At 47.8% G+C, this 14,363-nt stretch overlaps 1 protein-coding gene across 1 annotated transcript in view; it reads right to left on the reverse strand.

The window, feature by feature from the left end:
- Nucleotides 1-2,308: 2,308 nt before the first annotated feature.
- LOC144684447 (pinopsin-like) overlaps nt 2,309-14,363 on the reverse strand; it is a 75,304-nt gene continuing 63,249 nt past the window's right edge. The window contains exons 3-5 of the mRNA XM_078548237.1: nt 6,790-6,935; nt 5,222-5,461; nt 2,309-2,458 (exon numbers count right to left, since the gene is read on the reverse strand). Coding sequence (XP_078404363.1) covers nt 2,309-2,458; nt 5,222-5,461; nt 6,790-6,935 — 536 coding nt within the window. The remainder of the gene's footprint in view (nt 2,459-5,221; nt 5,462-6,789; nt 6,936-14,363) is intronic.

Here is a 14,363-nt window from a genome sequence, read left to right on the forward strand (position 1 = left end):
CACTCCCCATACCCTTTAATATTTCACCCAACCTAATCCCATTCTCCCCCTCACACCCTGCACCTTTTAATATCCCACCCAGCCTAATCCCATCTCGCCTTCACTCCCCAAACGTTTTAATATCCCACTCAATCTAATCCCATTCTCTTTCATATTCTGCCTTGGGAATTATGCTCCAGGAATTTTCCCAGCCGGGTGCTAGAAGGAGACCTGGTCTGACCTGGTGTTGAAGTGGGGAAGGCTTTGGGAGGAAGGGAGATGCTTCTGAGAACAACAACAGGTGCAGTTGAGCAGGACATGTAAAGGGAGATTATACAAACAGAAAATGCTGGAAAAACTCAACAGGTCTAGCAACATCTGTGGAGAGAGAAACAGAGTTAATGTTTCGAGTCCATATGACCCTTCTTCAAAGTGGTCATACAGATTCGAAATGTTAACTCTGTTTCTCTCTCCACAGATCCTGCCAGACCTGCTGAGTTTTTCTAGCATTTTCTGTTTCTGTTTCAGAATTCCAGCATCCACAGTATTTTGCTATTATTAAAGGGAGATTATGTCTGATGAACCTGATTGAATTGTTTGAAGAGGTAATTAAAGTAGTGGACAGGAGGATGTCTATGGATGTTATTTATATGTACTTGGAGAAGCGATCTGATAAAGTTCCTTGTAAGAAACTGTTAGCTAAAGTTGAAGCTCAGAGGATTGAAGGCAACTGTTGACCTGGTTCAGAAATTGGCTGAGTGACAGGAGACAGAGAGTAGGGATGCTGGACAGATACTCTAATGGGCAGAATGTGACCAGTGATGTCCCACAAGGATCTGTGTTGGGGCCTCAACTAGTCACTGTATTTATTAATGACTTAGATGATGAGATAGAGAGCCACATGTCTAAATTTGCTAATGGCAAAAAGATAGATGACAGTGTAAGCAATGTAGATGGAAGTATAAAATTATAAAGAGATATTGATAGATTAAGAAAATGGAGTTCAACACAGGAAAATGTGAGATCATCCATTTTTAACTTAAAAAGGATAGAACAGGGTACTTACTAAATGGTGAAAAGCTAGAAACAGTGGAGGTCCAAAGAGAATTGGGGGTCCATGTACATAGATCATTAAAATGTCATGAGCAGGTGCAGAAAATAATCAAAAAGGCTAATGGAATGTTGGCCTTTCTATCTAGAGGACTAGAATATAAGGGGATAAAGTCATGCTTCATCTAGGACTGGTTAGACCACACCTGGAGTTACTTTGAGCAGCTTTGGCCACTACATCTTAGGGAGGATATATTGACCTTGGAGGGAGTGCAGTATAGATTTATCAGAATGATACTTGGACTCCACGGGTTAAACCAGAAGGAGTGATTAAACAAATTAGGGTATATTCCCTGGAATTTAGAATGTTAAGGGGTGATTTGAATAAAGGTTTTAAGATATTAAGGAGCACAGACAGAGCAAATAGGGAGGTCAGGCTGTCCAGGACTAGGAGACCTTTCAGGAGTGAAATTAGAAAACATTTCTACACACAAAGGTTGATGAAACTCTCTTCTGCAAACAGCAATTGATGCTAGATCAATTGTTAATTTTAAATCTGAGATTGATTTTTGTTGTCCAGAAGTATTAAGGGATATGGGGCAAAGGCTGATGAATGGAGCTAGATCACAGATCAGCCATGATCACAATGAACAATGGAACAGGCTTGAGTGACTAAATGGCCTCCTCTGAGTCTTATGTTTTCCACAAGCTTTAATATCCTGCTCACATTCCGATATGTCCATATTGTGAATCGCATTGATGAGAATTTCTCAGCGAGGTGTTGGAGGGAGGTCTGAAGTGTGTTGGAGGGAGGTCTGAAGTGTAGGGAAGTGGGGAAGCCTTTGGGAGGAAAGGAAAGGGTTGTGTGGGGGGGAGATTACCAGGTGTCCTTGAGCAGGTCATTGTGGAGATTCATAGCTGGGAGGGAGGGACTGAGGCTGGAATGGGCTCTTTATGAAGTGGCTAGTGGGGATGGAGTGGGGCAGGCAATAAATTGCAAGATAAGAGAGGAGTTCAGGCTATGACTGTGTTGGAATGGGGACTGATGCAGTGCGAGTTGGTACTGAAAATGTGGTGAGTGATCTGAGGGCATGATGCTAGACTGAGTTTAATAAATCCTGTTCAATGGGTCCTTGTAAGTAAGACAAAGGAGCTTGCTGCTGACAGGTGAAGTGAAGCCAATTGTGTACAGAGAGTGCATGGGAATTCAGCGGCCATCGACCAGGGTCCTTTCTCTCAGGTCCAACCTTGGGACTGGTGCTGGATCCCGACAGGGGTTTCAGGCCGGAGAGATTCTGTTCCCGCCTCCTGCCTCGGGAATGTTGGTGACCTCGGTGCGACTCCTGCTGGTAGAGCTGGAGGAAGTGTCTTCATCTCCAAAGAACTGCTTACGCCCACAGCACAGAGTGGTCAGCACGCAATTCCGGAACTGGACAGGGAAGAGAAATGGGAAAGTCACTTAAAATCAGGAAAGAAAAAAAGAACCTGCATTCCTATAGCACCTTTCACAGCTTTAGGACATCCCAAAGCACTTTACAGCCAATGAAGCACTTTTGAAGTGCAGTCACCATCCTAGTGCAAGATTCCACATGCAGCAGTGAGGGTGACCTGGTCATCTGTTCTGGTGGAATTCACTTCCACTCTGGTTTCCCCCCAGTTTGTTCCTCTACTCTCACAGTCAGAGGCCAATGGGCAACTCCTCTTTTCCTCTAGTATCTCACCATGGTTACCATTCTTCCTGCATGGGCCTGGACAGTGAATCTAACCTTGAAAAGCAGCCCAGCTAGACCCGATGCAGGCCACCAGCAAGATCTTTCGGGTAGGGCCTGCTGCAGAAGAACCTGGAGTGATTTCCTTTTACTCTCTTTCCCTTCCCCAGAGGCATTGAAGCCAATTGTTGCTGCTTCAGCTCAACCACAGCCACAGGGCTAGGCAGAGGCAATATAGACTTAATGAACGAGTTCTAAAGAGTTTGGCAGGACAGAGTGAGAGAGTAATTGTTAAAAATTACTTTTTAAGGACATGGACATCACTGGCTAGGCCAGTATTTACTCCCCATCCCTAATTTCTTGCTCAGAGAGCATTTAAGAGTCACATGTAGGCCAGACTACGTAAGGACAGCAGATTTCCTAAAGAACATTAGTGAACCAGATGGGTTTTTACAACAATCAACAATGGTTTCATGGTCATCATCAGACTTTTAATTCCACATTTTTACTGAACTCAAATTGCACCACTTGTCCTGGTGGGATTTGAACCCAGGTGCCCAGAACATTACCCTGAATTGCTAGGATAACTGGACCAATAACAATACCAGTATGCCACCACCTCCCCAACCATACATGATTTTGTGCTTCATAGAGGGATTGAGTACAAAAACAGGGAAGTTATGCTGAACACTTATAAAACTCTGATAATCCACAACTAGACTGTTGCACCCAGTTTAGGTCACAACACTTTAGGAAGGATGTAGGGGTCCTTGAGAGGGTGCAGGTGAGATTTACCAGAATGGTCCCAGGGATGAGGGTTTTCAGCTACAAGGTTAGGAGAAGCTGGGTCCTTGGAGAAATGGAGATTGAGGGGAAATCTGATAGAGGTTTATGACATATTTAGATAAGGTAGACAAAAAAAAAGCTGTTCCCATGACAGGGTCTTAGGGACGCAGATTTATGATTTTTGGCAAAAGTTGCAGGGGCATGTGAGGATGAACTATTTTGTGCAACGAGTGGAAATATCCTGGAACTTGCTGCCAATGAAGGGGTGGAAATGGAGACGATGAATGACTTCAAAAGGAAATTGGATGGGCACTTGAAGGGAATAAACTTGCAGGGCCACGGGGATACAGCGGGGGAATGGGACTGACTGGATTACTCTATAGACAGCCAGCATGAATTCAATGGGCTGAATGGTCTCCTTCTGTGCTGTAATTATTCTATAACTTGCATTTATATAGTGTCTGAACCATCCCCCTGTTCAGCAACTCACACTAACAGTGAGTCATGCCCACCCTCAGCCATATCACCAGGTAGCAGCTGTGGGTTGAATTCAGGTTTTAATGGAAGTATTGTGACAGAGACCAGGACTGGAAAGGACAGATTAACTTCATCTAACATCCCTGTTGCTGCCTTGAAGTTGCACAATGAGAGGATACAATAATAACTTACATTTATATAGCATTTTTAACATAATAAAATGTCACAAGGTGCCTCACAGGGCCAAGAGAAAAATAAAGATATGTTGCTGGGACACAAAATGTGATATTACGGCAATTGACCAAGAGAGAGAGCTATGTTTTGAGGAGCACCTTAAAGGAGGTAGAGGGGTAGAGATTAGGGCCTTGACAGTTGGGGCCCGGCCACCAATGGTGGAGCGAAGGAAAGTGCGAATGCTTGAGGGCCCCACAGAATTAGAGAATCTGAAGAGGGTTGTGGAGCTCTGTGCTTACAGAGATAGGGTATGAGGTGGGGTTGTTGGAGGCGAGGCCATGGGGGGGTTTTCAAAACAAAGACGAGAATTTTAAAATGGAGGTGTGGCTTAACTGGGAGTCAATGTAGGTCAGCTAGCATCAGGGAGGATGGGTGAATGGAGCTTGGTACAAGATAGGACACGGACAACAGAGTGAAGGATGAGGTCAATTTACGAAGGGTAGCACATGGGAGACCAGCCAGGAGTCCATTGGAATAGTTGAGTTTGGAGGTAACATGGGTCGGAGCTCTGAGACACCTGCCCCAGTCCCCTGTTTCTGTAACACTCGCAACTTTGAGAGAAGTTCCGAGGAATTTTGAAAAGGAAATGATTTTATAATCAGGGTTGCCAACTCTCCAGGATTGTCCTGAAAATTCCAGAGATTGCTGATAAATCCCTGGAACACTGCGGCAAGAAAACACAGAGAGAAAATGTGCAGCAGCGTGAAAAAAATGCGTGCTTATCTTTTTCCTTGAAGAATTTTATTTAATCATGATCACAAAAAATTGGAGCTAGGAAAAGAAAATAGCTGCTTGATTAACAGAGAATTGTCCAATCAGGTAATGAAGAGTCTCTTTGCTGCAGGGAGGTGGGGCTCTATGATGATTTACCTCTTGGGTGACCAATGGTGAGAGTGTGGGGGGTGAGGCTAGTGGCAGCTGGAGATAACATGTGATGAAGAAGCGGAGTTGGCAACCACTAATAAACATGGGCGAATATGTCTTACCTGTTTGTTCATGAAGACATAAATAATGGGGTTGTAGACGGTGGCAGTCTTTGAGAAATAGGAGGGCATGGATGCCAAGGTAGGGTGAATCACAATGTCCTTATTCACAGCAACAACCATAGCAAAGGTAGCATAAGGGAGCCAGCAGATCAGAAAAGCCATTACCATCGCAACCACCATGCGGGTCACCTCTCGTTCTGCTCGCTGCGTTGTCTGACACTCTTTCTGTTGCTGAGCAACCTGCAGAAGGAGGAAGTGTATGGTTCATTTGCCTTTTCTGGTATCTCCTTAAAGAAAATGGTGCTCATCAAAGTGATGGATATCAGCATTGGGAAATAGAGCAATGTTCCCTTCAAAACACACCCAGGGCAGTTACAGTGCAGGTTAGATAGAGGGTGGGATTTTTCGGCTCCACCTCTCTCCAGTATCGCCTGGTCAATGGACCTTAGGCTGTGCCGCCGAATCTCCCGCAGCAGCTCCTGCCATGATGGGGCTGGAAAATCCTGGCCACAGAGTAAAGCTCCCTCTACATTGTACCCATCAAACACTCCCAGGACAGGTACAGCACGGGGTTAGATACAGAGTAAAGCTCCCTCTACACTGTCCCCATCAAACACTCCCAGGACAGGTACAGCACGGGATTAGATACAGAGTAAATCTCCCTCTACACTGTCCCCATCAAAATAGCACAGGTTAGATAAAGAGTAAAGCTCCCCCTACACTGTCCGCATCAAACACTCCCAGGTATGGAACAGCATAGGGTTAGATACAGAGTGAAGCTCCCTTGACACTTTGACCATTAAACACTCCCAGGTCTGGAACAGCACAGGGTTAGGTACAAAATAAACCTCCCTCTACACTGTCCCCATCAAAATCTCCCAGGACAGGTACAGCATTAATTTAGATACAGAGTAATGCTCCCTCTATACTGACCCTATCAACATCTCCCAGGGCAGGTACAGCACAGGGTTAGATAAAGAGTAAAGCTCCCTCTACACTGTTCCCATCAAACACTCCCAGGACAGGTACATGGAGGAGGTGAGGGAAGAGGGGGGAGGGAGGGGAAGAGAGAGGAGAGGAGGGGAAGGGGGGAGAGGAGGGGAAGAGGGGGAGTGGTGAATGAATGGAAAGGTGGAGGGGAGGGGAAGGGGGGAGGAGAGGAGGAATGGGGAGGGGAAGGGAGGGGGAGAGCAGGGGAAGATGGGAAGGGGAGAGGGGAAGGGGAAGGGGTGAAGGACGGCGGAAAGGGAGGGGTATGGAAGGTGGGGAAGGGATTGGGAAGAGGAGGGGAGGGAGAAAAAGGCGAGGGGAAGAGGGGGGATGGGTGAGGGGTTGGCAAGGGGGAGGGGAGAGGAAGCAAAATCAGCCAGGCCGCCTATTGCTGCTGATCATCCCGCACCCCAGTATGTGCTTAGGGCGCTTCCATAGAAGAATAGCCTCCCAACATGCACTGTCGAGGTTTGAGTTTTTATCAGAGGGCGAGTGATATCCATAGAGAAACTGAACCACAGGATGAGCGATTAGACAGGAGGATAGAAAATCAGAGCAGAAAGGTTCTCCATACTCACAGCTCGAAGAACCACCAGCAAACTGACATAGGAGAAGATGATCAGGCTCAGGGGCATCAAGAAGCAGGTGAGAAAGAGTACCACCACGTAACTATTGTTGTTGGCTCCTCCCGTGTACCAGTTTGGTCCACAAGATGTTTGCAATCCTAATGCCCGAAAAAGAGATTTGTCCTTAATAACTAAACTGCGACTGTACAAGCGAATAGTGCAAGCACATAGGCAGAGCACACAGCGAGAGCAGACACTACATGCAACACAGTGAGAACACACAAAGAGAGCAAACAGTGAGAGCACACAGTAAAAGCAGACAGTGACAGCAGCTAGGGAGGGCACACAGACACACAATGAGAACACACGGTGAGAACACACGGTGAGAGTACACAGTGAGAGCAGGCAGTGAGAGCACACAGTGAGAGCAGGCAGTGGGAGCACACAGTGAGAGCAGGCAGTGAGAGCACATAGTAAGAGCATGCAGTGAGAGCACACAGTGAGAGCAAATAGAGAGAATATACAGAGGGAACGCACAATATGAGCGCAGAGGGAGAGCACACAGTGAGAGTACACAGTGAGTTCACATGGTGAGAGCAAACAGTGTGAGCACACATTGATAACACACATTTTGAGCACACAGTGAGAGAACAGAGGGAGTTCACACAGTGAGAACAGAGTGCAAGCACAAAGTGAGTGCACAGAGTAAGGGCAAATAGTGAGAGCACACAGTGAGAGCACACAAAGAGAAAGCACAGTGAGATCACACAGTGAGAGTGTGCAGTGTGAGCACAGAGTGCGATTACACATGAAAGCACACACTGAGAGCACACAGTGAGAACACACAGTGAGAACATACAGTGAGAGCACATAGTGAGAGCACACGGTGAGAGCAGATAGGGAGTGCACAAAGAGCACACATTTAGGACTCAGATTGAGAACACACAATGCGAGCACACAGTGGGAGCACACAGTGAGAACACATGGGGAGCAAACACTGATAACACACAATTTGAGCACACAGTGAGAGAACAGAGGGAGTGCATTGAGTACACACAGTGGGAACACAGAGTGCGTGCACACAGTGAGAACTCAGGGTGAGGGCACATAGTGAGAGCACAAAGTGAGAATACACAGTGAAAGCACATGGGGAGAAAACACAGTCAGAGCACACAGTGAGAGTAAACAGTGTGAGCACACAGGGGGAATACAATGACAGAACCCAGTGAGAGCACAGAGTTAGAGCACAGAGTTAGAATGCAGAGCAAGAGCACATGGTGAGAGCACAGAGGGAGAGCACACTGTGATCAATCAGGGAGGTCACACACTGCGTCAACATATCGAGAGCATACAGTGTGAGCACACCGTGAGAGCACACAATAAGTGCACGCAGTGAGAGCACACAGTCAGAGTATGAAGTGACAGGGCACAGTGTGAGCACACAGTGAGAGCACAGAGTGAGAATACACAGTGAGAGCACACAGGGAGAAGGAACAGTGAGATCGCACAGTGAGAGCGTGCAGTGTGAGCACACAGTGCAACTACACAGTGAGAGTACACACTGACAGCACACAGTGAGAACGCACAGCGAGAGCACATACTGAGAGCACACACTGAGAGCCGACAGGGAGGGCACTCAGAGCACACAGTTAGGACACAGATTGAGTACACACAATGAGAGCACACAGTGAGAGCACACAGTGAGAGGACATAGTGAGAGCCCACAGAGACAGCACACAGTGGGAGCACACAGGAAGAGCACACTGTGAGAACTCAGGGAGGGCATACAGAACACACACTGAGAACACACAGTGCGACAACACAATGAGAGCATACAGAGTGAGAACACAGGGAGAGCACACAGTGAGAGCACACAGAGAGAGCACACATTGGCAGCACACAGGGACAGCGTGCAGGGAGAGCGTTCAGTGAGAGCACACAGCGTGAGCGAACAGTGAGAGCATACAATGAGAGGACATAGTGTGAGCACACAGAAACAGCACATAGTGTGAGCACACAGAAACAGCACATAGTGAGAGCACACAGCGAGAACAGGCACGGAATATCCACAAAGCACACAATGAGAAAACACATTTGGAACAGCCAGAGCAAGCACACCATGAGAGCACAAAATGAGAGCAGTCAGTGAGAGGACACAGTGATAGCACACAGTGAGAGGACACAGTGATAACATAAAGTGAGAGCACACAGTGAGAGTACATAGTGCAAAAACACATTGAGAACACACAATGAGAGCGCACAGTGAGGGTACACAGAAAGAACACACAGTCAGAGCACACAGTGTGAGCACAAAGCGAGAGAACAAAGTCAGAGCACATAATGAGAGTAAACAGGCAGAGTACACAGTGAGAGCACACAATGTGAGCAAAAAGTGAGAACAGACCGGGAGGGCATACAGACCACACAGTGAAAACACACAATGAGAACACACAATGAGAGCACACAGTGTGAGTAAAGAGTGGGAGCACACAATGAGAGCAACAGAATGAGTTCATACAGTGTGAACACACAGAGTGAGCACAGTCAGAGCACACAGTGTGAGCACAAAGCAAGTGAACTCAGTGACAGCACACAGTGAGATTAAATGGGCAGAGCAAAGAGTGAGAGCACACAATGTGAGCACACAGTGAGAGCACAGTGTGATCACACACTGAGAGCACACAGTAAGAACGCACAATGAGAGCATTCAGTGACAGCACACACTGAAAGCACACAGTGAGAGCCGACAGGGAGGGCACACAGCTAGGACAAAGATTGAGAACACTCAGTGTGAGCACACAGTGAGAGCACACAGTGAGAACACAGTGCGAGAAAACATTGATAACACACAGTTTGTGCGCCCAGAGAGAGAACTGATGGAGTGCACACAGTACACACAGTGGGAACACAGAGTGCATGCACACAGTGGGAGCTCAGAGTGAGGGCACATAGTGAGAGCACACAGTGAGAATACACAGTAAGGGCACATTAGGAGAAAACACAGTGAAAGCACACAGTGAGAGCACTAAGGGAGGGCACACTGTGAGCACTCAGGGAGGGCACACACAATACACAGTGAGAACATACAGTGTGAGAATGCAATGAGAGCATACAGTGTGAGAACACAGAGAGAGAGCTCACAGTGAGAGCACACAGTAAGGGAACGCAGTGAGAGCACACATTGGGAGCACAAAGTGGGAGCACAAAGTGAGAATACACAGAGTGAGCACACAGTGAGAACATACATTGAGAGGACATAGTGAGAGCACACAGAGACAGCACACAGTGAGAGCACACAGTGAGAACAGACATGGAGACAGAGCAAACAGAGAGAAAACACATTTGGAACAGCCTGAGTGAGCACAAAGTGAGAGCACAAGGTGAGAGGACACTGTGAGAGGACACTGTGAGAGCACACAGTGAGAGCAGACAGGGAGGACACACTGTGAGAGCACACAGTGAGAGCAGACAGGGAGGACACACTGCGAGAGCACACAGTGAGAGGGCACAGTGATAGCCCACAGTGAGAGCACACAGTGAGAGCACACAGTGAGAGCACATAGACAGAGTACACAGTAAGAACACACAATGTGAGCACACAGTGGGGGCACACAGTGAGTTTACACAGTGAGAACACACAGTGCGAGCACACATTGATAGAACAGAGGGAGTGCACACAGAATACACAGTGAGAACACAGAGTGCAAGCACAGAGAGAGACCACAGAGTGAGGGCACAGAGAGAGAGTGCACAGTGAGAATACACCGTGAGAGCATACAGGGAGAAAGCACAGTGAGTTCACACATTGAGAGTGTGCAGTGTGAGCACACAGTGCGACTACACAGTGAGAGCACACAGTAAGAACACACAATGAGAGCACATCGTGAGAGTACAGAGTGAGAGCAGACAGGGAGTGCACAGAGAGCACACAGCTTGAGAGCACATAGTGCGAACACACAGTGAGAGCACAACATGAGAGCTCACAGTGAAAACACAGTGCTAGCAAACATTGATAGCACACAGTTTGAGCACACAGTTACTGAACAGAGGGAGTACACATAGTACACACAGTGGGAACACAGAGTGCAAACACACAGTGAGAGCTCAGATTGAGGGCACATAGTGAGAGAACACAGTGAGAATTAACAGTGAGAACACATGGGGAGAAAACACTGTGAGACCACACAGCGAGAGCAAACAGTGTGAGCACACAGGGTAGAATGAGAGAACCCAGTGTGAGCACACAGTGAGAGCACAGAGCGAGAGCGCAGAGTGAGAAAACACAGGGAGAGCACACAGCGAGAGAACACTGTGAGCACTCAGGGGGGTCACAGAGAACACACAGTGAGAACACATAGTGCGACAACACAATGAGAGCATACAATGTGAGCCCACGGGTAGAGCACACTGTGAGAGCACACAGGGAGTGCAAACAGTGAGAGTACGAAGTGAGAGCATACAGTGTGAGCACAAGGGGAGAGCAGACAGTGAGAGCACACACAGAGAGCACACAGTGAGAGCACATAGTTTGAATACACAGTGACAGCATATGGGGAGAAAACACAGTGAGAGCACACAGTGAGAGCAAGCAGTGTGAGCACACAGAGAAAGAACACAGTGAAAGAATCCAGTGTGAGCGCACGTGAAAGCACACAGTGAGGGCACAGACATAGAGTGCACACAAGGAGAGCACACTGTGAGAACTCAGGTTGGTCACATAGAACACACAGTGAGAACACACAGTGCGACAACACAATGAGAGTATACAGTGTGAGACACGGGGAGGGCACACAGTGAGACCACAAAGTGTGAGCAAACAGTGAGAGCACACAGTGAGGGGACAGTGAGAGCACAGACTGTGGGCGCACAGGGAACACAGAGAGTGAGAGCACACACTGAGAGCATACACTGAGAGCACACACTAGGAATACCCAGTGAGAACACACAATGAGTTCACATAGTTAGAGCACCCAGAACGAATACACACAGAGCACACAGTGAGAACACAAGCTGAGGGCCCACATTGAGAACACACATTGAGAGTAAACACCTCAAACAGTGAGTGCACATTGTGTGAATACTCCATGAGAGCACACAGTGAGAGTACACAGTGGGGGCACAAAGTGATAGCACGCAGCAAGCGCACACAGTGAGAGCACACAGTGAGAGCACACGAAGTTAGCACACAGGGAACATACATAGTGGGAGCACACAGTGAGAACATACAGTGAGCGCACATAGTGAGAGTTCAAAGTGAGAGCAGATAGGGAGCGCACAGAGAGAACACAAGTTAAGACACAGGTTGAGAACACACTGTACGAGCACAGAGTGATAGCACAGAGTGAGAGCACACAGTGAGAACACAGTGCTAGCGAACATTAATAACACACATTTTGAGCACAGAGTGACAGAACAGATGGAGTGCACACAGTACACACGGTGGGAATACAGAGTGCAAGCACACAGTGAGAGCTCAGATTGAGGGCAAATAGTGAGAGCACACAGTGAGAACTCACAGTGAGAGCACATGGGGAGAAAACACAGTGAGAGCACACAGTGCGAGTAAACAGTGTTGGCACACTGATTAGAAAACATTGAGAGAACCCGGTATCAGCACACAGTGAGAGCACACAGGAAGAGAACGCTGTGAACACTCAGGGAGGTCACACAGAACACACAGTGAGAACATTCGGTGCGACAACACAATGAGAACATACAATGTGAGCACACAGTGAGAGCACACAATAAGTGCACACAGTGAGAGCGCACAGTCAGAGTACAAAGTGAGAGCACACAGTGTGATCACAGAGTTAGAGTACAGAGTTAGGCCACACGGTGAGAGCACACAGGGAGAGCACACTGTGAGCACTCAGGGAGGTCACATAGTACAGGCAGTGAGAACACGCAGTGCAACAATATAGTGAGGGAATACAGTAAGAGCACACAGTCAGAGTACGAAGTGAGAGCACACAGCATGAGCACACAGTGAGAGCACAAAGTGAGGGCACATACTGAGAGCACAGACTGAGAATACGCAGCGTGAGCACACAGTGCAACCACACAGTAAAAGCACATGCTCAGAGTGCACAGTGAGAGCACACAATCAGAGCACACAGTCAGAGCAGGGAGGGCACATGGAGCACACAGTTAGGACACAGATTGAGAACACGCAGTGAGAGCACACAGTGAAAAAATAATGTGAGCAAACACTGATAACACACAGTTTGAGCACACAGTGAGAGAACAGATGGAGTGCACACAGTGCAGACAGTGGGAACCACAGAGTGCATGCACACAGTGACAGCTCAGAGTGAGGGCACAGAGTGAGAGCATACAGTGAAAATACACAGTGAGAGCACACGGGGAGAAAACACAATGAAAGAAACCAGTGTGAGCACAGAGTGAGAGCACACGGTGAGAACACACAGTGTGAGCACAGAGTGAGAGCACACAGTGAGAACACACAGTGAGAGCACTGAGTGAGAGCACACAGTGAGAGCACAAAGTTAGAACGCAGAATGAGAGGACACAGTGAGAGCACACAGTGAGAGCAAGCAGTGTGAGCACACAGAGAGAGAACATAATGAAAGAACCCAGTGTGAGCACACAGTGAGAGCAAGCAGTGTGAGCACACAGAGAGAGAACATAATGAAAGAACCCAGCATGAGCACACAGTGAGAGCACACAGTGAGAGCAAGCAGTGTGAGCACACAGAGAGAGAACATAATGAAAGAACCCAGCATGAGCACACAGTGAGAGCACGCAGTGAGGACATAGAGTTAGAGTGCAGAATGAAAGCACACAGGGAAAGCACACAGCACGACAACACAATGAGAGCACACAGTGAGAGCAGATAGAGAGGGCAAACAGAGCACACAGTTAGGACACAGATTGAGAACACACAGTGAGAGCACACAGTGAGAGCACCCAGTGAGAGCGTAGAGAGTGAGAGCAGACACTGAGAGGACACAGTGAGAACGTACATTGAGAGCAGGAAATGAAATCACAAAGTGACAGCACACAGTGAGAGAACCCAGTGAGAATGCCCAATGAGATCACACAGTTAGAGCACCCAGTGCGAATACACCATGAGAGCACACAGAGCACACCGTAAGAATACAAGTTGAGAGCCCACAGTGAGAACACACATTGAGAGCAAACACCTCAGACAGTGTGAGCACAGTGTGAGAATGCACAGTGAGAATACACAGTGAGGGCACACAGTGAGAGCACACAGCGAGCACACACAGTGAGAGCACAGAGTGAGAGCACAGAGTGAGAACACACAGTGAGAGCATACAGTGAAAGCACACAGTGAGGGCACACAGTGAGAGCAGATAGGGAGTGCACAGAGAGAACACAGTTAAGACACAGATTGAGAACACACAGTACGAGCACAGAGTGAGAGCACACAGTGAGAACACGGTGTTAGCAAACATTGATAACACAGTTTGAGCACAAAGTGAGAGAACAGAGGGAGTGCATACATTACACACACTGGGAACACAGAGTGCAAGCACACAGTGAGAGCTCAGATTGAGGGCAAATAGTGAGAGTACACAGTGAGAATTCACAGTGAGAGCACA

This window comes from Cetorhinus maximus, chromosome 9 (assembly GCF_964194155.1).
Source record: "Cetorhinus maximus chromosome 9, sCetMax3.hap1.1, whole genome shotgun sequence".
In the NCBI taxonomy this organism is placed as follows: Eukaryota; Metazoa; Chordata; class Chondrichthyes; order Lamniformes; family Cetorhinidae; genus Cetorhinus; species Cetorhinus maximus.